Source organism: Erinaceus europaeus, chromosome 2 (assembly GCF_950295315.1).
Source record: "Erinaceus europaeus chromosome 2, mEriEur2.1, whole genome shotgun sequence".
NCBI classification, from domain to species: Eukaryota; Metazoa; Chordata; class Mammalia; order Eulipotyphla; family Erinaceidae; genus Erinaceus; species Erinaceus europaeus.
The window spans coordinates 109,666,995-109,693,280 of NC_080163.1; the positions used below are offsets into that span (position 1 = coordinate 109,666,995).

General features: G+C 41.4%; 1 protein-coding gene across 3 annotated transcripts in view; it reads right to left on the reverse strand.

Annotated features, from left to right (window-relative positions):
- The window catches only part of INTS9 (integrator complex subunit 9), a 124,218-nt gene that overhangs the window by 24,868 nt on the left and 73,064 nt on the right, over positions 1 to 26,286 (reverse strand). For all 3 annotated transcript variants that reach the window (XM_060184904.1, XM_007517242.3, XM_060184903.1), the window contains exons 7-11: positions 12,222 to 12,342; positions 11,010 to 11,144; positions 6,192 to 6,303; positions 3,874 to 4,054; positions 1,826 to 1,886 (exon numbers count right to left, since the gene is read on the reverse strand). In XM_060184904.1, the coding sequence (XP_060040887.1) occupies positions 1,826 to 1,886; positions 3,874 to 4,054; positions 6,192 to 6,303; positions 11,010 to 11,144; positions 12,222 to 12,342 (610 nt within the window). The remainder of the gene's footprint in view (positions 1 to 1,825; positions 1,887 to 3,873; positions 4,055 to 6,191; positions 6,304 to 11,009; positions 11,145 to 12,221; positions 12,343 to 26,286) is intronic.

Here is a 26,286-nt window from a genome sequence, read left to right on the forward strand (position 1 = left end):
CACTGAAAAAAGACTATTTGGAAAAAAAAGAGAAAGGAAAACAGATTTTCAATGGTAATGTCCACCACTGAATATGCTTTGTTACACTTAATTCCTGAAGTTGTGGCATTTCTAGTCTGCATTTCATTATAATGGACTGCAAAGTCTTGGCTGCTGTAATCGCACTGAAAAGTAATGTCTGAAAAACCTTCCACTTGATATTCTGATTCAAGAATGAAAACTCTCCTTAGAAGTAGGAAAGCAGGGGCTGGGTGGTGGCATCTCTGGTTGAGTGCATATGTTACAATGTGCAAGGATCCAGGTTTGAGCCCCAGGTCCCCACCTGCAGAGGGAAAGCTTTGTGAGTGGTGAAAGAGGGCTGCAGGCATCTCTCTGTCTCTCTCCCTCTCCATTAACCCCCTCTTCCCTCTATATTTCTGGCTGTCTCTATGCAATGAATAAAATAAAGATAATAATAAAAAAAGATTTATTAAAAAAAAGAAGTAGGAAAGCAGTACTAAGAATTAAGATAATTAGTAGGCTATTCGTAATGATGGATACTAGAAAACAAATAAGCCAACAAAATCCCTGAAGGTGCATATCCACGTAGATATACTGACTCAATTTCCACAAACAGGACACTATCACGTTCTCATCTGCATATCAAGAGACATTACCTGCTCCTGTGTCCCTTTTCCAGGTAGCACTACCGCCACCTCCAGGATAACCACTATTATGGCTTCCAATATTTTAGATAAATTTTGTGTGTATATGAACATCTATATAAATATAAAAATCACAGCAACTGGTCACTTAAAAAACTCATACTGTGAACTATCTTTTTTTCTTTTTTGGGGTAAGATTTTATTTATTTATTAATGAGAAAGATAGGAGGAGAGAGAGAAAGAACCAGACATCATTCTGGTACATGTGGTGCCAGGGATTGAACTCGGGACCTCCTGCTTAAGAGTCCAGTGCTTTGTCCACTGCACCACCTCCCGGATCACTGTGAATGATAATCTACATTGCTATGAATAACCGGAGTTCTCAGTGATACAAGGTATTTCATTGTGTGAATACACCACAACATCCATTAGACTGGGGATAGACATTTGGATATATACTTCAATGTGATCATTGAGAGTGTTGTAGAAATTTTGTTCATATATTTTGGAGAACCATCTATGTATTTCAGTATCTGTGACTGTTCTTCACAATTTTCAGTGGAGTGACTATAGGATTCCTAGGGATGACAAAATCCATGGCTGATAAAGTCTGAAAAAGCCTGACTGTATTGTTTGGGACAAAATAGATAGAACTGGAGATGATCATGCTAAGTGAGATAAGAAAGAAAAAGACAACCATGGGTAGCTTTGCTCTATGTGGAATAGAAACAACAGAAATAAACTTGTGAATAAATAAATAAATAAATGAATAAGCCAAATATAGAGTTCTAGGTCCATCCCAGGAAAGAAATTTTTCTAGCTTATTTTTTTTAAATGGTAATGTTATGGTTTTCATCATTTGAATTTTCCAGCTATGAATAACTGCCTAGAACAAAGGCTTTGACAATAAATAAATTTGATGTACAAAAAAAGTAAGTAGTAAACATGAATGATGCTCTGGTAAAAAAAGAAAAAAATAAGAGGAATATATGAGGTAGGCTGTGTAAATGTATAGCTAATATAATGTCCTACTAAGAAAAGAAAGGAATGAATCTTGAGTTTGCTCCATGGGAAACAAGGACTATCAATTTACTTAAGGGTATTTTCATCTAATGATCTGTCACCATATTCACTGAGTTACATTTCCGTTTTGCTCCTACTAGATCAGTCCATTTCCTTACCTCTGCATGTGGAAAAGGCGGTTCTGGGAGATACACTTTACTCTGTTTGTTGTGACAAAGCCTTTTAAAGAAAAACAGAACAGCATGTGAAGTAGGGTCATTTGCTGCCACCTAGTGGTCAAAATACAAACACCAAACTTTATTTAACATTTCCTGCTGATGAACTTCCTTCACTGCAACTAAAAGTTTGCAACTATAGAATATTCCGGAGAGGTCTCTTATGAGCATTTTTTTTCCAACCTTTAGGATTCCAGGTAAGTTAGATTAAAACATATATAATCTAAGAACGTTTCACCAGTTTCATATTCAGTATTTTTCCCATCTCAGTATTTGATCAAACCTTACATAGCTAAAATAAAATTTATTTTTGTTGGGCTGGGAGATAGCTCACCCAACAGAGTATGAGCCTTAGCACCTGCAAGGCTTCAGATTCGATCACTGGAGGCATCACTTGGGAACAGTAAGTACAGCACTGATGAGCTCCATGCATGGTGGAAAGGTGCTGTCTCTCTCATAGTCTCTTTCATAAAAAAAAAAAAAAAATCAATCCAGAGCATGGGTAGATAGCATAATGGTTATGTAAAGAGACTCTCATGCCTGAGACTCCAAAGTCCCAAGTTCAATCTCCCATACCACCAAAACACAGAGCTGAGCAGTACTCTGGTGTTTCTCCCTATCTACATTAATAATAATAATAATAATAACAATAACAACAACAATAATAATAATAACGAGTCGGGTGGTAGCACAGCGGTTTAAGCGCAGGTGGCACAAGGACCAATGTAAGGATCCCAGTTTGAGCCCCCGGCTCCTCACCTTCAGGGGGGTCACTTCACAAGCTGTGAAGCAGGTCTGTAGGTGTCTATCTTTCTCTCTCCCTCTGTCTTCCCCTCCTCTCTCCGTTTCTCTGTCCTATCCAACAACGATGGCATCAATAACAACAATAATAACTCAACAACAAAACTACAAGGGCAACAAAAGGGAACAAATAAATAATAATAATAATTAAAAAATTTGTTTAAAAAAATCAGTCCATCCTAGAATTAGACTCAGGGCTTTTGCTATTACTGTTAAGAACCACATGTCTTTTTTTTTTTACCAAGGATGTTAAACTGGATGCATGTATTCCTGGAGTTAACTACTGGGGGTCATCTTGCCACCAGAATATGAAAATCTACCTCAGAGTAAAGTCAGCACAGAGGGCACAGACCTAAAAAAGAGGTCACAAGAACTGAAACATTTGGTATCAGTAAAGTTGTTTGTTTGTTTGTTTTAGGAAGACCTTGTCAGGAAATATGAGTGTTAAACCAGTAGTTTTGTTGTTTATGTCAGATTTTAAATCTCAGAATAAAATAATTAGTCTGGGAGCAGTGGAATCTGCATATATGAGGCTCGCCCTTGGTATCACCAAAAAAAGAGCCAAAACTTAATTTTATAAAATATTATGTATAGAAATGAAAGCAATCTACTTCCTCTTACAAGGTTTAGTATTATACATTTTAAACAATATGAGCTTGGGCTTAATTTTTAAAAAAAAAACAAAAACCTAGTATGTAACCTTATAATAGGCAGAGGGTAACATTTGAGAAGGTAAAACTAGCATATTTTTGTTGCTGATTTGGAAAGTGCATGTTACTGTCTCTCGGGGACTCTCCTAAACTCTAGCAAAATAACAAACTGAGTTTTATTAATTTATTAACAATCTTCACAACACAAATATGGATAAAACAAGACATGGTTCATGGTAATGTGAATAAAAGCAGAGTGAGGGGATTTCTTCCTTCTTTTACTCTCTCTTTTCGTCATTGCCAGAGTTTCACTGTTCCAGGTCAAATTTTTTTTCAGACAGAGAGACAGACAATGATGGAAAGACATCAACAGCATGAATGCTTCCTCCAGTTTGGTAGGGACCAGAGTTGAACCTGGATCACACACAGGGCAGACCAGGCTCACTGTCCAGGAGAGCTACTGTGTCAGCCCCAGGGTGCTTTCTGTTGCTACTGTCTGAATATACTGAAGCAAACAGAGCTTGCACTGCACAGACATACCACTCAGCAAAGATCTGGGAGAATTCCAGAGAGCTGTTAGCCACAGGGGAGATGAAGTAGAATGGGATGTTAGAGAGGCCGGCAGAGTCGATGTATTGATAGAGGCATTCCAGGAGGTCATAGATCACTCCAGAAGGGTAGCAGGGAACCAACACGTTTCCTCCATTGCGGACTGTGAGTGCTGAAAGGTAAAGGCAAAACAAAACAAAACAAAACAAAACAAACAACAACAACAACAACAAAAAAAAACAGTGGTTTCAGAACAGTTTCTATAAAAGGAGAATGGAACCTTTGCTTTTTAACCAGAGCACCACTTAGCTCTGGCTATTGGTAGTGCATGAGCTTGAACTAGGGGACTTCTCAAAAGCAAATCCTATGCACTACGGCTGTGCTGTCTCCCAGGCCTGAGAATGGATCCTTCGAAGTAGTATTTGGATTTCTTTCATTTGCCCATTTCTAGTTGTTTTTTTTTTAACTATTTATTTTCCCTTTTTTGTTGCCCTTGTTTATTGTTGTTGCAGTTATTGTTGTTATTGATGTCGTCATTGTTAGATAGGACAGAGAGAAATGGAGAGAGGAGGGGCAGACAGAGAGGGGAGAGAAACATAGACACCTGCAGACCTGCTTCACCGCCTGTGAAGCGACTCCCCTGCAGGTGGGGAGCCGGGGGCTCAAACCGGGATCCTTACGCAGGTCCTTGCGCTTTGCACCACATGCGCTTAACCCACTGCGCCACCGCCCGACTCCCCCCATTTCTGTTTTTATAAATCACCTCAAATGTATAAAATCTGTACATGAGCTGAGCTCAGAACCTCCAGAACCTTCATGCTTCTCCTTTTTAGCCTCCACAGTCAAATTCTTTTTCTTCTTCTTCTTTTAAATTTTAGATACAGATTGAAATTGACAACAGGGATAGAAAAAGACACCTGTGGCACTTTTTCACTGCTTGTGAACTGTCTCCCCCACCCCTGTAGGTGGGGGAGGTTAGGGCCTTGAACCCCGGGACCTTGCACACTGTAATGTGTGTGCTTAACCAGTTGCACCACTGCCTGGCCCCTCAAATAAGTTTTTGATGCATGTCTCAGTAGCTGGAATCAATTATGGATTTGGATTTTCAAGTTTACCAACAACAATTGAGCTTTAGAATAGAATTTCTAAGTTCCTCTTTTTTTTTAGCTCCTGCTCTAAACTTTGTAGGACTTGTCTTTGTTCAGTCTCTGACCACTGTGGACTGACCTGTAAGGAAATAGGCCATGTTTCCCCAGCTTGACTCATTTTTATTGGTTCTTTCTTTTTTTTTTTTTTGTCTGTATAAAAATCTTCAGACCTTAAGTCATCTGGGCAGTGAGTGGTGCACTCAGTTGAGCACACATGTTACCATGTGCAAGGACCCAGGTTCAAGCCCCTAGCCCCCACCTGGAAAGGGAAAGCTTCACAAGGGGTGAAGTAGCTCTGCAGTGGCCTCTCTCCCTCTCTGTCTCCCTGACTGTTCCCTATTTCTTTCTTTATCTAAGGAGTAAATAAATAATTAGAAAAATCTTTTATGCATTAAATACTGAAGATGAGTCATATGGGGCCAAGGAGACAGTTCATTTGGGAGCACTGGAAAATTTGGTGATGTTTCCCCCTCTCTCATACTCTCTATGAGACTAAGTCCGCCCGGAGTGGTGAAACCCCAGCAATAATGATGGCAGTAATAACAACGACTGCAATAAAAACAACAGTCATTAAATGAGAAATCACAACTTGTGGACTGTATCGCATTAGAGTGACAAAAAAAAAATCTACTCGATATTTGCTGTTGTTACTTGTTTTCAAACTGAAGCAAAGAGTTTTAGGGAACAGAATGTGAAGCCTGTGGTGACTTCTCCCCTCCTACGCCTGTTCTCACCTGGAGCCCATCCTCTAACTCCTCCTGACGCAGGCTGCAGTGCTGCTGGGGGGGGGGGGGTCCCTAGAGAATTCCACAGTCAGTGGCCAGGGTGCAGGAAGACTGGTCCTGCCTTTATCGTAAGTAACAAGACCTAAGGTAACAGGACCTCCAAAACCTTGTGGGGCCTCAGTTTCCCCAATGATTACATGAGTAGAACGAACTAGGGCACTGGTCCTTAAGACTGAGTTTGTGTGACAAATACCAAGTAATGGTGATGAAAATGCAACTTTTCTTTTGGCCCCAAATTTTGAAGGAAAGGCAGAAAGGGAGAAAATGTGGGGTGGGGGCATAAATATGAAGGGAAGGGGTAAAACAAACAACTCCAAAGCAAGGTCTTGAAAGGGACCTCAGAGCCCTCTGATCCAGTGTTGAGTGGCGTACCCACCCAGGTTGCTGCAGAACTCGCCCACCATGCCGTCTGGGTTGGCAGTGGGGATCTGGGTGAGGCCAGTCAGGAGGAGAACATCACTGTTTTTGAGAGAAGCCTGGTCCATAGGCTGGAAAAACAAACAAACAAACAAAAAACAAGAGAAAAGTACACTTAAAAGGTGTTTTCTCTGCAAAATAGTCAAGGCAAGAGAATAGGGGCACTGTTCCTATGACCAAGCTCTCTTCTTCCCTCCAGTGAACGTTCTGTTACTGAACAGCACTGCCAAGAGGAAGGGAGGCTGGTGGAGGAGGCATCAGAGGACTCAGTGGGATGGGCAGGTTCTGACAGTGGAGATGACACATGATATCAACATTCACAGAGCTGTGCACTGAGGGGTATGGGTTTTTACCACATTTAGGCTTTATTTCAAGAAAAAAAACAAACAGGGAGTCTGGCGGCAGCTCAGCAGGTTAAGTGCAGGCGGCATAAAGTGCAAGGACTGGCAGAAGGATGCCGGATCGAGCCCCTGACTCCCTACCTGCAGGGGAGTCACTTCACAGGCAGTGAAGCAGGTCTGCAGGTGTCTTTCTCTCCTCCTCTCTCCCATTTCTCTCTGCCCTTATCCAACAACAACGACATCGACAACAACAATAATAACTACAATAAATTAAAATTAAATTAAATTAAAAAAAGCGATTTCTTTTTTACCTCCAGAGTTATTACTGGGGTTCAGTGCCAGCACTACGAATCCATCGCTCCTGACAACCATCCCCCCACCACCACTTTTTTCCCCCTTCTTCTATTTTATTTGATAGGCAGAGATAAATTGAGAGGGGAGGGGGAAATAGAGAGGGAGAGAAAGACACACACTGGCAGACCTGCTTCACCACTCATGAAGTGTCCATGCCACAGATGGAGAGCAGGGGCTCAAACCTGGGTCCTTGAGTAGGTCGCATGGTACTATGCGCACTTAAGCAGATCTGCTACCTTCCGGGGTCTTTCTCTCCCCCTCTGTCTACCCCTCCTCTCTCCATTTCTCTCTGTCCTATCCAACAATGATGACATCAGTAACCACAACAAGGGTAAACAACAAGGGCAACAAAAGGGAAAATAAATAAATAAATAAATAAATATAAAAAAATTTTTTAAAGTATGCCAGTCTCTTGCCCTTATTCAGCTTTTCCAGTCCTTGCTTTGGAGTGAGAGAACTGTAATAGGAAGTAGGTGAGGAGGGTATCTAATTAGATACTATTTCATTAGGAACTTTATTGTTGGTATGCTTCTAATTCTGCTTCTAAAACCCCTTCTGTTTCATTGGTTTAATCCCCCCTGCTTAACACTGTATTCTGTTTACGTAACCACTGTTAACTAAGCACCGCCCTGCAGGCAGGGCATTCGTTTAATCCCCACTGGTTCATGATGTCTTTTGCTCCGCCCCCTCTCCTAGTACACCCTGATTTGCACCAGTCACTTTTCTTTTCCCTCCACTCTCTGTATGTCACATCCTGTTTCCGACATACTTGGCTAGTATATATATAATGACAGGATTGTGGTTATAGTTTAGATGGCTTAGATTGTGCTGCGTTCTACATGAATAAAGAGATACTGGGGGGGTCGGGCGGTGGCGCAGTGGGTTAAGCGCATGTGGCGCAAAGCGCAGGGACCGGCGTAAGGATCCCGGTTCGAGCCCCCGGCTCCCCACCTGCAGGGGAGTCACTTCACAGGCGGTGAAGCGGGTCTGCAGGTGTCTATCTTTCTCTCCCCCTCTCTCTGTCTTCCCCTCCTCTCTCCATTTCTCTCTGTCTGTCCTATCCAACAACAAAGCAACGTCAACAATGGCAATAATAATCGCAACGAGGCTGCAACAACTAGGGCAACAAAAAAAGGGAAAAATGACCTCCAGGAGCGATCTATTCATGGTGCAGGCACGGAGCCCAGCAATAACCCTGGAGGAAAAAAAAAAAAAAGATACTGGAAGTCGGGCTGTAGCGCAGCGGGTTAAGCACAGGTGGCGCAAAGCACAAGGACCGGCATAAGGATCCCGGTTCGAACCCCGGCTCCCCACCTGCAGGGGAGTCGCTTCACAGGTGGTGAAGCAGGTCTGCAGGTGTCTATCTTTCTCTCCTCCTCTCTGTCTTCCCCTCCTCTCTCCATTTCTCTCTGTCCTATTCAACAATGACAACAACAATAATAGCTACAACAATAAAACAACAAGGGCAACAAAAGGGAATAAATAAATAATAAAAAAAGAGATACTGCTGCCCAGCTCAGCCATGAGTCCCTGGTCATCTGTCTCCCGCCTGTGAAGCTAGTCCAACACTTTATACTGACTCACTGCAGACTATTGTGTACTTTTGCTTTCAGGTATATATTTTGCCCTAGTTTATGGATACATGTGAGCATATACCTTGACTATATCTAGGTTTTGGGACTTTGTTAGGAAGTAAACTGCCTGGAATGGAATTAGAGAATACTATGAAAGGAAAGGTCTCATCCAAGTAATGAAGCTGAAGGGTTGACATTACATACCTGAAATCCTGCCACTTCGGGTCACATGGATTAGTGTCTTCACTATTCTCAAAGTCACCATGACATCTTGTCTGTCTATCTACCTGGTATATATATTGACTTGTATGTTTCCTTCTGAGAAGACACTGGACATTCAATAAATGTCTCTTGAAATAAAGACCTACTGAGTTTTCTTGACCTTGTCTGTATTCTTACCATCTTAGGCTTCCCCCTCAAGCCCCACTGCCCTGTGCTTGTTGGAGCACTCCAGCAGGCTGCTCTATTCTTCCTCTTGAGTAACGGTTCCATTCTAGCCAACCAGGGTTGGTCTTTCTCTATAAATTCTAACTTTAAGGTATAATTCTACCATTTTCGAATGAACACAGCCACAAACAATCCACAAACGAGTGTGGTTGTTTTCCAACAAAGCATTATTTACATAAACAGGTGGGAGGCCTAGTTTGGTCCTTATGCCTTAGTCTGCTGGCCTTTGAAGTGGACTGTCAAGTTTTTAAAATCCAAATCTTTCTTGTCCCTGCTAATTTAATATAGAATTCAATTACCCAGGTAAAAGAACATCTAATTCATTTTATTTTTTGCATACATCACTGGATGCCAAGTAGAAATTAATTACTTAGGTATGGTGCACATTAGTTTCAAGACCTTATTTTCCCTTTTAGTTTATATATTTTGTAAGAATAATTTACTGGAAACTACATCAGTAGTACTGTAGAGGCTTTAATCTAAGCAGGACAAATCAGAAGAGCTGGCAGCCAAGCTATCCCTCTGTCTTTTCTGGAAGTATGTATCAGGAATGATAGGAGCTGCCAATAAAACATTTTGACTCAGTGAAGTAGATGAAAATGACATTGATGGACTTTTGATTTTAGTAAGCGGGAAAGGCCCTAAATTCTGCAAGCTAGCTGGAAAAAAACAAAGAAACAAAAAAATGCAACCTAAGTCCTCTAGACCTTGAGATAAAACTGGATTATAAAAAGAAACAAGGGAAAAAGCAGTGGCAGCTGAGAGGCATGTTCAGTTCTAGACTTACACTAGTCACTTTTCCCCATATTGAAATAGGATACAAATACATCTATCAGTTCACTACTCCCCTTCTCTCTCTCTCTCTCTCTCACACACACACACACACACATACACACTCAGATTTAGGGAATAAACAATAAATCATTTACAGATACCTAGAGTGAAATAAATAATACATTAACAATATACTTAGCTTCTTGTCATATATTTAGCTTCTTGTCAAGTATGACTGACTGCTAATGAACTGATAAAGTAAACCCTCTGATAGTTCCCATCCACACACTGAAATGCAATTTCACCATGGTCTACATAGTCCTACAGGACCTGCTCCCTGTTCACCTCTTGGACATCCTAGACCTTCTCAGCATGCCATGATCACAGTGTTCTTCTCTGTGTTTTGGACATGCCCAGCTCAGAGGCCCTTTCTGCCATGTCTCTGTAATGCTCTGCCTTCATGGCCCATTTCTGTAGGTCGCTTCCAAAGAGATCTCCTAGAGAAGCTCTCTCTCACCCTCCAAATTAAACTAGTCTCTATAAAAAGCCCTGCTTTGTTGTTTTCTGCCCTTATATTACAAACTGTGATGCGGGTGGTGGTGCACAGGGTTAAGTGCACATAGTAAAATCTGAGATCACCTCGCTCATATGCCTATTCATTTTTTGTTTTCATCAGACCACCTCCTACACCCTTCCCACACTTCCCCCACCACTCTACACCCCAACAAATTAAAGCAGACCCATGAGAAAGCACTTTACCTGCAAGTCACCACTCAACTCCTAATACTTAGATGACTGCTTGACAACTAGTCAGCCCTTAATATTCAATAAGTTGTATTTGTTAGTAAGACCATTTCTGTTTCACATAAGGCCATGATTGTTGGAAGGGATGAGAAATCTCAGAATCCTACAAATGGCTCTGAAAGCAGCAGGGTCTTAACAGAAGAATGTGTGATCCTAAATGTCGAGACAGGAATAGCCCAACTTTGACTTAAAAAAAAAAAAGCGTAGAATGTAAAGTTTCAGCAGGAGAGCTACTATCTAACTGTGTACCTACACTCATCAATAATGTACTATAGTTAAAAATTCATCAAGAGGGTAGAGCAAATGTTAAGTGTTCTTAACCACAATCATATAAAATAGAAGGAAAAGAAAAAGGAAAAAAAATGAGTCTGTAGAAGCTGAAATCAGGAGGATTTAAAAAACAGCTGATGGTACTCAGAATACATTCTGAATTTAAGTTAAATAACCAAACAGTTCAGTGGCTAAAAGCGATTTTAGAATTACCTGGGGGTGTGTAGTAAGTAAGGAGGATCCGGAGACATATGACACCTTTTCATAATGGGATTGGATAATCCAGTTGGAGCTTCCAAGTGCATAGCCAGAGCTCAGAGGAGTCACCTGCACTGCCCCAAAAAGCTCCTGCAAAAGAATTTCTGTGTAAATGTGTATGATGACCTTGTGGCATTGGACTGACACCACACAAGTAAACAAGGGAAAAGAAAACAAAAAAACCCTAAATAACAACAATAACAAAAACCTGAACTATCATTCTGTGCTTAGAAACAGAAAGTAATCCAGAAAGATGGTGGAGACAAATCTATACTTTTATCTATGACTAAGAGAAAATCTATAGTAACGATTTGTCGCCTCTCTTGAGAGTTTAAGTCTATTCACATGTCATCAGCTACCAGGCATCTCTCATAGAAGAAGGGGTGATAGGGCTGGGGGGGGGTTGTCAGTGGTCAGAACATACGCCTTCTATGTATGAGGCCCTGTGTACCATCCCTGGCACCAGATACAATTCTCTTCCAAAGAAAGAAAGAAAAGAAAAGCAAGAAAGTAAAAGAGAAACAGGGTGCTAGTTCACCAAACAGACTAAAAATACAAATACTCAGGTTTTCTTTCAACTTGAGAAAAATTGTTGGGCTCCAGCACCAGTTAACACAAAAGGGAAACTTTATTATTAGCTTAGAACCCCAAAGTTATACTTGTCAAATTGCTGAAATCTTCTATGTGCTTCATTCCCCATTTAATTGTCCAAAGCCTATAGTGCCCCTGCTCTAATGTGAATAGGATGAGATGCCTTTCTTTTCACCCACCTTCTGCTGACCAATCAAGTGCCAGCTAGGGCTGGGGGATGTGAAGGCTAGTGGCAGAGGGCCGGACAAATCTGGGAAGGTTGGAGGGAAGCAGCAGACATTACATCTTTGCGCTTCTTTTTTTTTTTTTTTTTAAAGATTCTATTTATTTATTAATGAGAAAGATAGGAGAGAGAGAGAACCAGACATCATTCTGGTACATGTGCTGCCAGGGATTGAACTCAGGTCCTCATGCTTGAGAGTCTAGTGCCTTAGCCACTGCGCCACCTCCTGGACCACCATCTTTTCACTTTGTATTAGTACTGAATGACTTAAGAAAAGGAACTAGGGTGGGTCCTTACAAAGAACAATGGAAATCAAAAGCACCCATGAATTGCTTATTATAGTTAACACTTACAATTTTCTGTGAATATCCCACTAGCTGGATCTTACTGAGGGCAGAGTTCACCTCTTGCATGCTGTAACATCTTCTCCAGGTTGACACTTCCACTGCATCCTTGAGAGGAGAAGGCAACAGTCTACAAGTACAACACAATGTGAATTAAGGAAAAAAAAAAGTATATATATATATATATATATATATATATATAAAGTGTATATATATATATATGCAGGGCCAGGAAAGCACTCACTCAGTAGGTCGTACGGTAGGGCTAGGGTTACTGTGAATGAGAACCCTGAGACTACATACAAGTACTCTGGGGGAAGCTTTATGAATGCTAGAGCAGCACTGCCACGTTGTTCCTGTCTCTCTTTGCCTGATTAATTTTTTTTAAGAAGTCCATTTGGGGGGAGTCAGGCGGTAGCGAAGTGGGTTAAGCACACGTGGCACAAAGTGCAAGCAGAAGGATCCTGGTTCAAGCCCCTGGCTCCCCACCTGCAGGGGAGTCGCTTCACAGGCAGTGAAGCAGGTTGGCAGGTGTCTATCTTTTTCTCCCCCTTTCTGTCCTATCTAACAATGATGACATCGATAACAACAATAATAACTACAGCAACAATGAAAAAAAACAAGGGCAACTATAATGAAAATAAATTAATTAAAAAAAAAAAAAGCAGTCCATTTGGGAATGGTGGCATCATGTTGGTGTGAAGCCCAGGGTGCACAATATATATGTAATAACATAAAAACAACGAAAACATGACAGTGAAATCTGAAAATTAAAAAAGCAACAACAACAAACTATTTAACACACAGGGAAAGCCCTAAAATGATGTGTCAGAATTCAGAGAATTAAAAACCTTTTAGATATGAAGACTTAACTGGATAAGCACAAAAGATAATGTCATAAAAATATATATGAAGAAAAGGTTAAAGGGGCCCGGGTAGTACTGCAGTGGGTTAAGTGCAGGTGGTGCAAAGCACAAGGACTGGCAATAAGGATCCCAGTTCGAGCCCCTGGCTCCCCACCTGCAGGGGGGTAGCTTCACAAGTGGTGAAGAAGGTCTGCAGGTGTCTATCTTTCTCTTTCTCTCCCCTTTTCTGTCTTCCCCTCCTCTCTATTTCTTTCTGTTCTGCCCAACAACAACAATAACAATAACAAAGGGGGAAAAAGACGGCCTTCAGGAGCAGTGGATCCGTGGTTACAGGCACTGCGCCCCAGTGATAACCCTGGACGCAAGAAAAGAAAAGAAAAGGTTAGATACTGAAAAGAGATGAAGTGAATTGGGAAGAAAAAGGCAAACTAAAGAAAGGCAAGGAGGATGCAACATACAGATAATAGGTGTCCCTGACAGAAATTCTGGCAAGAGGATGAAACAAACACTAAAACTCCTAATTTTTAGACTATAGAAAATCTTCAAACTACATATTGGAAGAATACACTGCTTAAGTAAGAATACTGCCCTAATCTGGCTTTCAAATTCTATTCTCAACTCTGACACCATCTTCCCAGACAATATTTCTTGTCCACCTCCATGTTAACTATCTAGCTCAAGAAAGATTACTAAAGTCATGGGCCCCTAGGAGCATACTTAAAATAGGCATCTTAGTTTCTTTCCAACCTAAGGTCCCTAATTCTCATCTGCTCTATTGCTATTCTTTGGTTCCTGTTTATTTAACATTTTGTCCTGATTTATATCTTACTGCCTTTCAGCCACCAAATTCCAGATGCTACTAGGATTCCATCTTGACCTTCCTGGGCAAAGTGTCCTGGAAGCTCATGTCTCCAGAGATCTATACTACTATGGAAAGACACAAACAGGCTGGGGGTTATGGATCGGCCTGCCAATGCCCATGTCCAGTGAAGTAACAATTATAGAAGCCAGAACTCATTCCACTGCAACCCCCATAATTTTGGTCCATATTCCCAGAGGGGAAATGATAGGGGAAGATGACCAGAGAGCTCTGAACACCAATTCCACCAAGACTGAAATGTTTGTTATCAGGAATCTTTATTTTTATACCATCACTGAAAGGGAAGTGGACCTGAAAAACACAGAGGATCAGGTACTATTTCACTAATCTGAGAGAGAAGAGGAAAAAGGAAGGATACTTGCAAGCAGTAGTAGGCATAGGTGTGACTAAGAAAGGAAGCAAAGATAGGGTCATAGAAGTAAATAAAAATGGGTTAGTATCTATCTACCTATCTATATCAGTATCTATCAATCAATCTATCTATATATCTATCTAGTCAATCCGTATCTGTCTGTCTGTCTATCTATCTAGTCAATCCATATCTGTGACCTGGGAGAACTATTGCAGTTTCTGCTGAGGGGGATGAGAACAGAGAACTTTGATGGTGGGAACAGTGTGGAATTATACCATTATTATCCGATAATTTTGTAAGTCAGTATTAAATCACTAATAAAAACAACAGTAAAATAAATTTATAAAAAAAGAAAAACTTTCAAAAAGGTTGGTGATAATTTTCTAGACAAAAATAACAAAATCAGGGGGCCAGGCTGTGGCGCACTGGGTTAAGTGCACATAGTATGAAGTGCAAGTACCTGGACAAGGAGCCCAGTTTGAGCCCCTGGCTCCCCACTTGCAGGGGAAAGGGAGGGTCGCTTCATAAGCAGTGAAGCAAGTCTGCAGGTGTCTCTCGATGTCTCTCTCCCTCTCTGTATCCCCCTCCCCTCTCAATTTCTCTCTGTCCTATCCATAAAAAAAAATGACCACCAGGAGCAGTGGATTTGTAGTGCTGGCACTGAGTCCTAGTGATAACCTTGGAGGCCAGAAAAAAATCAAAGAGATGGAAAATAGGAGGAAATTTTTTAGTGATAGACCAGGAAATAAAAAATCTAAATAAATAATAGTTATAAAGGAAAAGCACAAAAATGAGGGGGAGGGGAAACACAAAAATTAAGAAAAAAAATTAATCAAGGATGGACATTCTTGATTTTCTAGATTAGTGGTCAGCAAACATTTTTTTGTAAAGGCCCACATATTTTTGCATTTTGTAAAGCATAAGCTTTGTAGTCAACAATCTGTTACAACTATTCCACTTTGCTTTTAACACTATAGGTAATATGTAAATAATGAATGTAGCTATATGTCAATAAAACTATTTATAAAAAGTGGCAGATCAGGGAGTCAGGCAGTAGTGCAGTGGGTTAAGCACACGTGGCGCAAAGCACAAGGACCTGCGTAAGGACCTCCCAGTTCGAGCCCCCAGCTCCCCACCTGCAGGGGAGTTGCTTCACCACTTGTGAAGTTTTCCCCCTGCAGACAGGGACTGGGGGCTTGAACCTAGGTCCTTGCACATTGTAACAATAGGTACAAAGAAAATTATGTCAGTGAATAAAGATGATTACTAACTCAGTGGAAAACAAAAAGTTGTGCAAGAAAGAAAGAAAGGAAGAAAGAACCTGATCCTAATAATGTTAAAAGAACAGTGAGCTGCATTTAGACAGTAAACACTGAATAGGCTGCTCTGATTCTCTTTACCTTTTTTTTTTCATTTTTCAACAACCAAATATCAGTCTTATTCTCTAAAATATTTACTTAGCAGGGTCCAGACCATAAGAATTATGTGATACAACTGGCCTTATGTAAATTCTCTGCTCACAAGATGTTTAAGTGTAAAACAAATTTCTATGTAAATACAATATGAGAAGAGATATCTAAGCTTGAAGTCATCCTTGCCTGCTTTCCTCATAGAAGAACTTGCTTTCCTCATAGAAGAACCTAAACAGGGGGCCAGGTGGTGGCACAGCAGGTTAAGCGCACATGGCGCAAAGCACAAGGACTGGTGCAAGGATCCCGGTTCGAGCCCCTGGCTCCCCACCTGCACGGGGCTTGCTTCACAGGCAGTGAAGCAGGTCTGCAGGTGTCTTTCTCTTTGCCTCTCTGTCTTCCTCTCCTCTCTCCATTTCTCTCTGTCCTATCCAACAACATTGATATCAATAATAACCACAATGATATAACAACAAGGGCAACAAAAGGGGGGGGGGGAAGCCTCCAGGAGGAGTGGATTCATGGTGCAGGCACTGAGCCCTAGCAATAACCCTGGAGGCAAAAACAAAACAAAACAAAAAAACAACATACACATACACATATATAAAAGGACCTAAATAATATAAGAAAAATACAAATCTCTCTCTACACACACACATTTACTTTTTTTGTTTGTTTGTTTTTTTGCCTCCAGGGTTACTACTGGGGCTAGGTGCCTGCACCATGAATCCACTACTCCTGGAGGCCTTTCCCCCCCCCCCCTTTGTTGCCCTTGTTGTTTTAAGGTTGTGGTTATTACTGTTGTTGTCATTGATGTTGCTGTTGTTGGATAGGACAGAGAAATGGAGAAGGGAGGGGAAGACAGAGAGGGGGAGAGAAAGACAGACACCTGCAGACCTGCTTCACCGCCTGCGAAGCGACTCCTCTGCAGGTGGGGAGCCGGGGGCTCGAACTGGGATCCTTGCACCAGTCCTTGAGCTTCACGCCATGTGCAGTTAACCCACAGCACCACTGCCCAACCACCCCCACATTTACTTTAATGGCTCACATTGGAATACAATCTAAAGCTCTTGACTTTGTAAGGTCCTTCCCACTCTGAGTCCCCTCTCAGTCTGTTTCATATACACTGAGTTATAAATATCACTAGGCCTGTTTCAATCCTGAAATCTCCTCTATTGTCTTCTTCACATTTAGGGTTGGCAACACTCTGGCTTAGAAACCTTGACCATCTGTCACTTTCTCAGGAGCTCTGATACCAGTCCACACCAGGTGCACACTCTGTGAGCGCTTTGGGAAGCCAGACTAGGCCTTGGATTGGACACAGGGAAATTGTAGAGTTGCTCCCTTCAAATGAGGTTTCTGGAAGGACCTTCTCTCCCCAACCTGTGACTGTTTGACAATCTGAGGAACAGATTCTCCAAAACAGAAGATTCCGGGTGAATCTGGGTGACAAGTCTAGCAGATGGAGACTTGTCTCAAGTGGCTTCCCCCAGGGCTCTGTTCCGGCTCCTACGCTATTTAATATTTACATCAATGACCTCCCAGAAACTTCAAGGAAGTTCATCTACGCCGATGACATCTGCTGTGCAACTCAGGTATCCAAGTTCGACATCCTCGAGGAAACACTCATGAAAGACATGTCTCTGATATCTGATTACTGTAAAAAATGGCGACTAATCCCTAGCACTGCAAAAACAGTATCATCTGTTTTCCATCTACACCATGCCTCGGCCTTGTGTGCTTAATGTGCAGCTTGGCGATACAGAATCCGGCATGAAGCCCAGCCAGTCTATCTTGGCATTACTCTCCATCGCACTCTGTCATTTCACGAACATCTCATAAAAACTGCAGCAAAGGTGGGCGCGAGAAATAACATCATTGCAAGACTGGCCAGCTCCTCATGGGGTGCAAGTGCTTCCACACTACGATCATCATCTCTGGCATTATGCTATTCCATTGCAGAATACTGTGCCCCAGTATGGTTCCGTAGCCCCCATGTCCACTTGGTCGATTCTAAATTATATTTCTCCATGAGGATAATTTCTGGAACCATCCATTCCACCCCGGTTCCATGGCTGCCAGTTCTTAGCAACATCGCCCCACCAGATATTCGTTGGGATGCGGCATCATCTAAGTTCATTTCCCACGTCTACGCTCGACCGGACCTGCCAATATACGCGGATATCTTCGCCCACCCTGTCCAACGTTTGACGTCTCGTCACCCAATCTGGTCCCCTATGCCTACACTGAACTTCTCTGTTCCAGTCTCTTGGAAACAGAGTTGGCAGTCAGCTGAGATAAAGAACAAACACCTCATCACAGACCCCTGCAAGCGTCAACCCGGCTTTGACCTAGCACGTTATGATTGGGCCCTCCTCAATCGCTATCGAACAGGCCATGGCCGGTGCGCCGCTATGTTCCATCGCTGGGGAGCCAGAGACGACCCGAACTGCCCCTGCGGCTCCAGACAGACTATGACCCACATAGTCAACGACTGCCACCTCTCCAGATTCAAAGGAGGTCTCGAAACTTTACATCAGGCTCAACCTGACGCTGTTGACTGGCTATGGAAGAAGGGCAAACGCTAGAAGAAGAGGAAGGAAGGAGAGCTTTGTCTCAAAGGCACAGTGACAGGGTAAAAAAAGCAGATTCTTCCTCTTTCCCTGTCCCCCAAACACATCTATTCCACCTCTGTTATCTCTTAACCTTTTGCTACTCGATTTCCTCATCTGTAATTCAGGGAATATGCCCTCTAGATTATAGAGTTTTTCTGTAAGAGAAAGAGGGAAGCCTAAAATAGGAAATACCTACTACTTTTTTTCTTGATGGTCCAGAATCAATTTCTAGAGGGACACATGCAATTTCCTTAAACAAAAGTCTTATGAAATTTTCAGATGTATGTATTTTATCTTGGATCTTTTAGTATCTTTCTCTTTTTAGGGTAAGTGACACAGAGAAACTGTAGTCCAGAAAAACTGAAGGAGCCCTTGTGCTTATATAGATGCTACCATGACGTCAACCTGACTTCCCTGGGCAGACGGCCTCACCGATGTGTCCTGGAACCCCACCTCCCCAAAGCCCTATGCCACTAGGCAAAGACAGAAACAAGCTGGAGGTATAGATCTACCTGTCAACATCCATGTCCAGCAGAGAAGCAATTACAGAAGCCAGAGTTCCCACCTTCTGCTTCCCATAAAGATCTCTGGTCCATACTCCCAGAGGGATAAAGAACAGGGAAACTTCTGACGGGATACAGAACTCTGGTGGTGGGAACTATATGGAATTGTATCCCTATTATCCCACAATTTTGTTAATAATTATTAAACCAATAATAATAGAAAACATCGTGATGATTCTTGATAACCAAAAGTTTGAGTTTAGCAGACACTCAAAAGGAAAAATTTCAGGGCCAGGCAGTGGCACACCCAGTTAAGTGCACATAGTATTATGTACAAGGACCTGCATAAGGACCTGAGTTCGAGTCCCTGCTTCCCCCTGCAGTTGGGACTCTTCTTGAGTAGTGAAATAGGTCTGCAGTATCTATCTTTCTCTCCCTCCTTTATTTCTCTATGTCCTATCCAATAGAATGGAAGAAAAAATGGCCATGGGAGTTGGTAGATTTATAGTGCAGGCACTGAGCCCCAAATAACCCTAGAGGCAAAAAAAAAAAAAAGGAAGAAAGAAAATTTTTCATTTGTTAACCTGGGAAGGTAAGAACTAGCAAGCCAATGGTCAAGGGGTCCTATCTGAAGTACACCACTGAGTCTAAGCAGAATTAAGCTTGATAATAGACAGCATTTGAGGTGGTGAAGCATTTGGGAGAAGCTGGAAGCAAGCCAGAAGTGGAAGGCTAGCCAGGTCAAAACTCTCATCTGCTTTGGACCCTTACTTGCTCCAATTAGGGTTCCCTGGCAGGCTGCTTCTGACACCTTTTGTGATCCTTCCCCCAGAGTGTGTTGGATCTAATAGCATACTTCCGGGGAAGAGAATCTGAAAAATATGGTGGATGTCACTCCCATGAGTGGGCTGGGAAAAGACTGGCTTCTATCTTGCTCTTTCCTGCCTGCTTGCTCAGATGATACCAGCTGCTATATTGTGAGATGCTCTGGGGAGAGGTCCATATGGCAGGGCCATAAAAGGAACTGAATCCTGCCAGTAAACATGTGATAGACCATTCCTGAGAGACTTGATCAAGAAGGGGACTCTTCCTGGTGGAGCTAGAGACAACCACAGTCCTGTGTCTGTCCACACGGACAGACAACCCAATGCTTATACAGATTTGAGGGTAATGTTCGAGTATAGAGATAGTGAATGTTATAATTCCCTCACTAAAGTTCAGCATTCCCGGAGTTTCTAAGTGACATTTCAATAAACCCCAGTTGTATACAATTCTTTTTAAAAATTAATTTCATGAGAGGAAAGACCAGAGCACTGCTCATCTCTGTTTTATGGTGGTGCTTGGGATTGAACCTGGGACCTCAGAGTCTCAGTCATGAGAGCTTTTTATAAAACCGTTATTATGCTGTCTTCCTAGCCCTGTACACAGTTACACATACAATGTAACTTAGCTTTCTGCTCCATTTAGTGGGATTTGTTTCCATTACCTTCACCCTTGCCAGTTGTTTAGCACTGAACAGTTTACCTAAGTTCTGTTGTTCACCATATTTCTAAATGGAAGGTAATACAGCTCCATCACAAGTACAATAAATGAACAACTGAAATGTCAGTATGAGATCAGCGCATATTAATTTCCCTACCCTCTCACCTTTATGCCTAAATCCTTTGGGTGTCTTATTCTGGTGCTTTATATCGACTATACCTCTTAGATCTCAAATAATGTGACTGCTATTTCTCTATCTGGAAATGTTTAGGAAATGTCCCTCTTCCTTTTTTATTTATTTGATAAGACAGAAATTTTGAAGGAAAGGGGAGATAGGGAAAAGGAAGATAAAGAGGAAGAGGGAGGGGGGAGGGGTGCAGGAGGGGGAGAGGAAGGGAGGGAGACTGAACAAGCTAGCACTGCTTCACCATTTGTGAAGCTTCCCCTCTGCATGTACAGAGGCTTGGATCCAGGTCCTTGTACATGATAACGTGTGCACTCACCAGATGTGCCACTACCCACCCCACATTTTTTCTTTAGTGACTACTGAGGAAAATAATGATTTACAAGATCATTGTCAACTGTGCATAATTTCTCATCTCCTTGTGATAGGCATCTGCACACCACACCTACCACTACCTAAGTTTTCTTCGGCTATCATGCCCTGGGTTCCCTATGCCTTAACAACCTCCCTCCTCCAACCTTTAAAGTCTTGGCTCTTGTTGGGAAATTGTGAGGATGTGGTTGAGCTTGGCAGGGCTTGACCTGAGGAGTGCGTCTATCCTGTCAGTCTTTCTCTCTACCAAGAGGTTGAGCAAGAAAGGACAGGAGTAACCCCAAAGGTGTGCCCCGTCTTATCAGACTCCCTGCCTCACAAAGCACTCCGCATTCCTGATACTATGGCCATTAGATAAAAAGATAGGGGGAGACGTCTCCCCCCAGAATGCGGGTGCTTTGTGAAGCAGGAAATTGTGAGGAGCCTCACAATTTCCCGACGGGCTCTGTGGCAGAAGAGTTAGTCTAAGCTTCATCCTGGGTTTTCCCTTTCTTTAAGTCCCACCTATGAGTGAGATCATCCGTCTCCTGGCTGATCTCACTTAGCATGATTCCTTTAAAATCCCTCTAAGATGTAGCAAAAAAGATGACATTATTTTCTAATAGCTATGTGGCATTCCACTGTGTATACAATTTACAACTTTCTTTTGTTTTTGCCATCACTTGGGTTTCACCATTCCAGGCAAGCTTTTCATGATATTAAAAATAGAGGGATAGAAAGAAAGATACCACAGTGTGGAAGTTTCCTTTAGTGCAGAGGGGCCTGGCTTGTGCCCCTGACAAAGCAAACACGGTATCCAAGTGCACTATTTTGTTGACCTTTCTGTTGCTGGTTGTTTGCAAATCTGAACTATTAGAAAATTGTGTTGCTATGAATACAGGTATAATCTTCCTTTTGTCATATAAATGGGTGACTATATTTTCACAAACAATCTTGGTAAATTTTCTATGAACTAGACAGAAGAGTTAAACTAGAAATTAGTCATATCTACTGTTAACTTTTTCAAGAAAACAGTTTCAATATTCATCAGCATATATGTTAACTTTGGAGTCTTCTCTCCTTCTTGGGGTGCACTGGTTGATTTTCACCATAACATTCACTTCTCAATTATGCCATGGCATCATGTTTTTTCCCACTGCTCCCTTATCTTGGAACTATCTCTACAAGTCTCATTCAAGTCCTACCTAGCCTTCCAAGCCCAGTCTTGCCACTTGGGTACCAAATCTTTGCTTGACAATCTCTGAAACTTGGAAGGGGTGAGTGGGGGAGATTTATCACAAATGTTTAATACCATATACTTGAGAATTACTCAGTAAATAAGTCTGAAGTTCTCTGAATTGAGAACTTACACATACCAAATTCTTTTGCTACCATTTTTCTTTTTACAGTTTTGAGAGTCACTCTGTCATCACTTCCTTTTATAGCCAAACATCCTGTCTAACTTAGCTTTCCTCTAAAACTTTCCTGATGCTTCCTGGACACCACAATTAGACAGAGGCATTTAGGGAGCCATTCGAAGCCATTAGGGTTATTGGCTGATTTAGGAGAAGTCGGATAAAGAAACCCAGTGGGAACTAGTTCTGTTTTTTCTGGCTTTATAATTTATCAAAGTCAAGTTCTCTCAGTCTAAATGTTTCCTAAGTACTTTCTGAAAGATTTCATTGTTTTGTTTGGTTCTTATCACACTTGAGTGCTTGATAAACTTTTCCCTCAAGGTTTTGACTTCAAGCCAGGGCTCTACTGTCTCTACTTCTATCCACAACAAGCAGCCCAGGATCATGTGTTCCTGCTCAAGAGTAAGACTTTTAAGTCCACAGGGACCACTTAAAAGCTCATAAATAAAACACTGCTTGGATTTTTCCCTAAGTATTTGATGAATAACCAAACAAAAGGAATACAAGAGTGGAATATAAAGAATATGAGAAGCAGCAGGACTTATTCTGTCTCCTTACTACAAAGCGTGCTCACACATGTATGGGTGGGGATATATGAATGAGTGACCTGTATGGAATTTACCGGAAATACAGAGTCTCAAAATCAGACACTTCTCTTAACTTTGATATGTGTGTGTGGGTGTGTACTCGTGCTGGGGATAACACCAACCTCTCTTACATGCAAAGCAGATAATGTATCTGAGTTACATACTAACCCCACAGATCAAGAATTTCTCAGTATTAGTCTGAAACCTTATCATAATCCTTAATTTCTGTTTTGGGTTAATTCCTCTATAAAAAAGGCAAGTACCTGGGCTATCACAGTGGGATAGAAACAATTCCTGACAGTAGCTTAGCTTTAACTAGCTCTGCTTTAATTCTATGCTCATGAGAAAACCTCTTACTTTTAATCTGATCATTTAAGTGGACCTGCTGACCAGAAGAGAGTGTCCTAGATAGATGAGCTGCTCAAGTTCTGGAGCCAGGCAGATGTCTCAATAGAAAGTAATTAAGTATCTGAGTTCTGTTTGTTAGTCAATACTGTGGGAGCTTGGTTAGACCGAATCAGCCCCTCAGTGGCTAATCACTTTTGAGTGAAATGGAATGATTAAGTTTCGGCAATTGCAAAGTTGAAGAGCAGGCTGTGGTGGCTGCATGAGAGTCCTGCTGCTGGAAGGACTGGCTTAAGAGCCTCTCCCCTGGACAGCTTGAAAAACTACGATTTAAGTGATCTCAGAGGTAATGTAATTTGATTCTTGTGTTTTGTAGAAAAGGAGGCTGAGCTGCAGAGTCTGAATGGCTAATACCAGCTGGAGAGAGCAGTGGGATTAGAAAGTGGTTTTCCTTCTGCTCTGCCCTCTTGCTCTCATCAGAAAGGACAGTGTCTGAAGATAAGCCACACTGGAAGGCAGTGGTGAGCTGCTTACTGTGAGCCAAGTTACCATTACAGGGGAAAGGACTCAGGAGGCTAATGAGTACCCATCATATTCCAATATAAAAACTTGACTTATACTATATTCCTGTAGTTCTTCCCAACAGGCCCTTGACGTTGTCAGTAGCACCCTGTTTAAAAAACAAGGACAACAAACACTAGAAGAAAGAAATTGCTGTGGCTACTAAGAAGCTGATCTGAAAAAAATTTACTCACATGAGAGGAATAAAGAACCAGAGCATCACTCTGGTACATGTGCTGTCAGGGACTAAATTTCATGCTTTGAAGTCCAGTATTCTAGCCACTGCATAAACTCCTTGGCTGCCAGATCTGAAATTTACACACCAATCTCTTGGAATTCCTAACTCATAGCTTTAATTTTCTTTCTATTATATAGTACAAGCTGAGCAATTCCTCTATAAGTATCCAACTAGCATCAGGGCAGGGATACTTCAACTACAATGTTATTTTTCTTGTATGTCTTCTATAAGGTATGAACTCATATTTTAAGCTCTGAGCACTACTGTCAAAACATTTTAGTCGGTAATGTATTACATAGTTTAGGAATATAACGATGTATAGAATCCCTTAATGTTTGAGAGAAGACTGACTCTATTATCTTAGAATGATTTCTCCTTAATTTATAATTGTAGATCTCTAATTTTATACAAAATTACCAGTTTTATAAAAAATAAAGAAAGGGGGAAAAATGCCACCAGGAGCAGTGAATTTGCTGTGCAGGCACCAAGCCCCAGTAATAATCTTGGTGTCAAAAAAAGGTCAATATTTCAAGAGGGTCTCCTTTTACTAATCTTCAAAGTTTCCTTTTCAGTAGGAGTGAACCACACTGTCAAAATGAGGAAGAAGGATAACTAACATCCAAATAAATCTCTAGGAGTACTGTCAACTGAGTCAGGGAGTCTGACTGCTGTTAGAAAACAGGAATAATTATGCTTTTCCTTCTTCTTTCTTTCTTTCTTTCTTTCTTTCTTTCTTTCTTTCTTTCTTTCTTTCTTTCTATCTCTCTTTTCTTTTTTTCCGAAATCAAATGCTAGGGCAGTCTAATTTCCAGTGACTTAAGTGAATTTGTCAGATTCCTTTGGCCTATAAATATGATAAGATTCTAATTTATTATCTTTTGTTTTTAAGTTGATGGTCTTATTAGTAACTCAAGCTACTACCATATAATAATGCCATGGCACTCACCCAAAAGACTGCCTCCATCAAGTACAAAACTGGGGAGACCAATTGCAAATCCAACCCACAGATAATTTGCGTGGCTCAAACAAGATTTTATATTAATGCATGAGCCAACGTTTTAAAGAGATTTTCAAAAACTCACATTAAAGACATCCATATTTTGAACTTTTCTTTAAGAGAGAGAGGAGGAAAAAAAGGAAGCTTTGGCAGTGGTGGGCTCAAATTGCCATATGGCTGCAAGCTGCTAGAGCTGAGTCCTGTTAGGTGCCACCCTATAGGAGAGATGGTTGCCAGTGTGGCCCTCTCCTACTTACTCTCCTTATCCAGCAGATGTCTGAGTTGATGTTTTCTATTTAATTGAAACTGGACAAGGAGAGCACTGGAATAAAAAAATAAATAAAAATACAGATAAAGATGACACAGTTCCTATCATCTGAGAAAAATGTCAATAGGGTAGAGGTAGACAGCATAATGGTTATGCAAAAAGACTTGTGTGCCTGAGGCTCCAAAGTCCAGGTTCAATCCTCGGCACCACCATAAGCCAGAGCTGTATAGTGCTCCAGTTTAAAAAAAAAAAAAATCAGGATTCATAAGAGTTTCCTTAATAATAACAATCCTCAATTTGCATGGAGAGTGAAATTGTGTGTTATAAAAGATATTTCAAGAAACTCAGAAAAATTGGTGGTAAAGTAGATATCTGAAACAAGTACTTCATAGTGAAAATTTCTGGATTCATACACCAAATGAGAAGGTATAGCTATACTGAATAGCTTTAGTTCACTGAAGTTTACTAAGCTATTTGTTGAATCCTTAAAGAAGTCTTTGTGGTTTTATAGTAAACAGTCTGCAAAAGCGGAAGTATGAAAACTTTTTACTCAAGTTAGGACTTAACTCCGATTTTTCAGTATTAACCACTGCTTCATGGTAATCAGTTTTTTAAATGTAACCCATGAACCCTGAAAATTTTCATCATACCAGAATTTACTCCAAAGAAAGTAAAATTAAGCCTAATGTCTAATCATCTGTATATTCAAGGTCTTCACATTTCTGAATCCTGATATAACAGTTATGCTAGCATGATTTTTTTATATATAGAAATTTTAAAATAAACCAAGTTAGGTTTGTATATGTAAAATTGTTGACATCAATGATGTTTTCCTGTATCCTTATCTGAGTTTAAGAAATACATTCTGGGGAGTCGGGCAGTAGCACAGCGGGTTAAGCGCACGTGGAGTAAAGTATAAGGACCTGCATAAGCATCCCGGTTCAAGCCCCCGGCTCCCCTCCTGCAGGGGAGTCGCTTCACAGGCGGTGAAGCAGGTCTGCAGGTGTCTATCTTTCTCTCC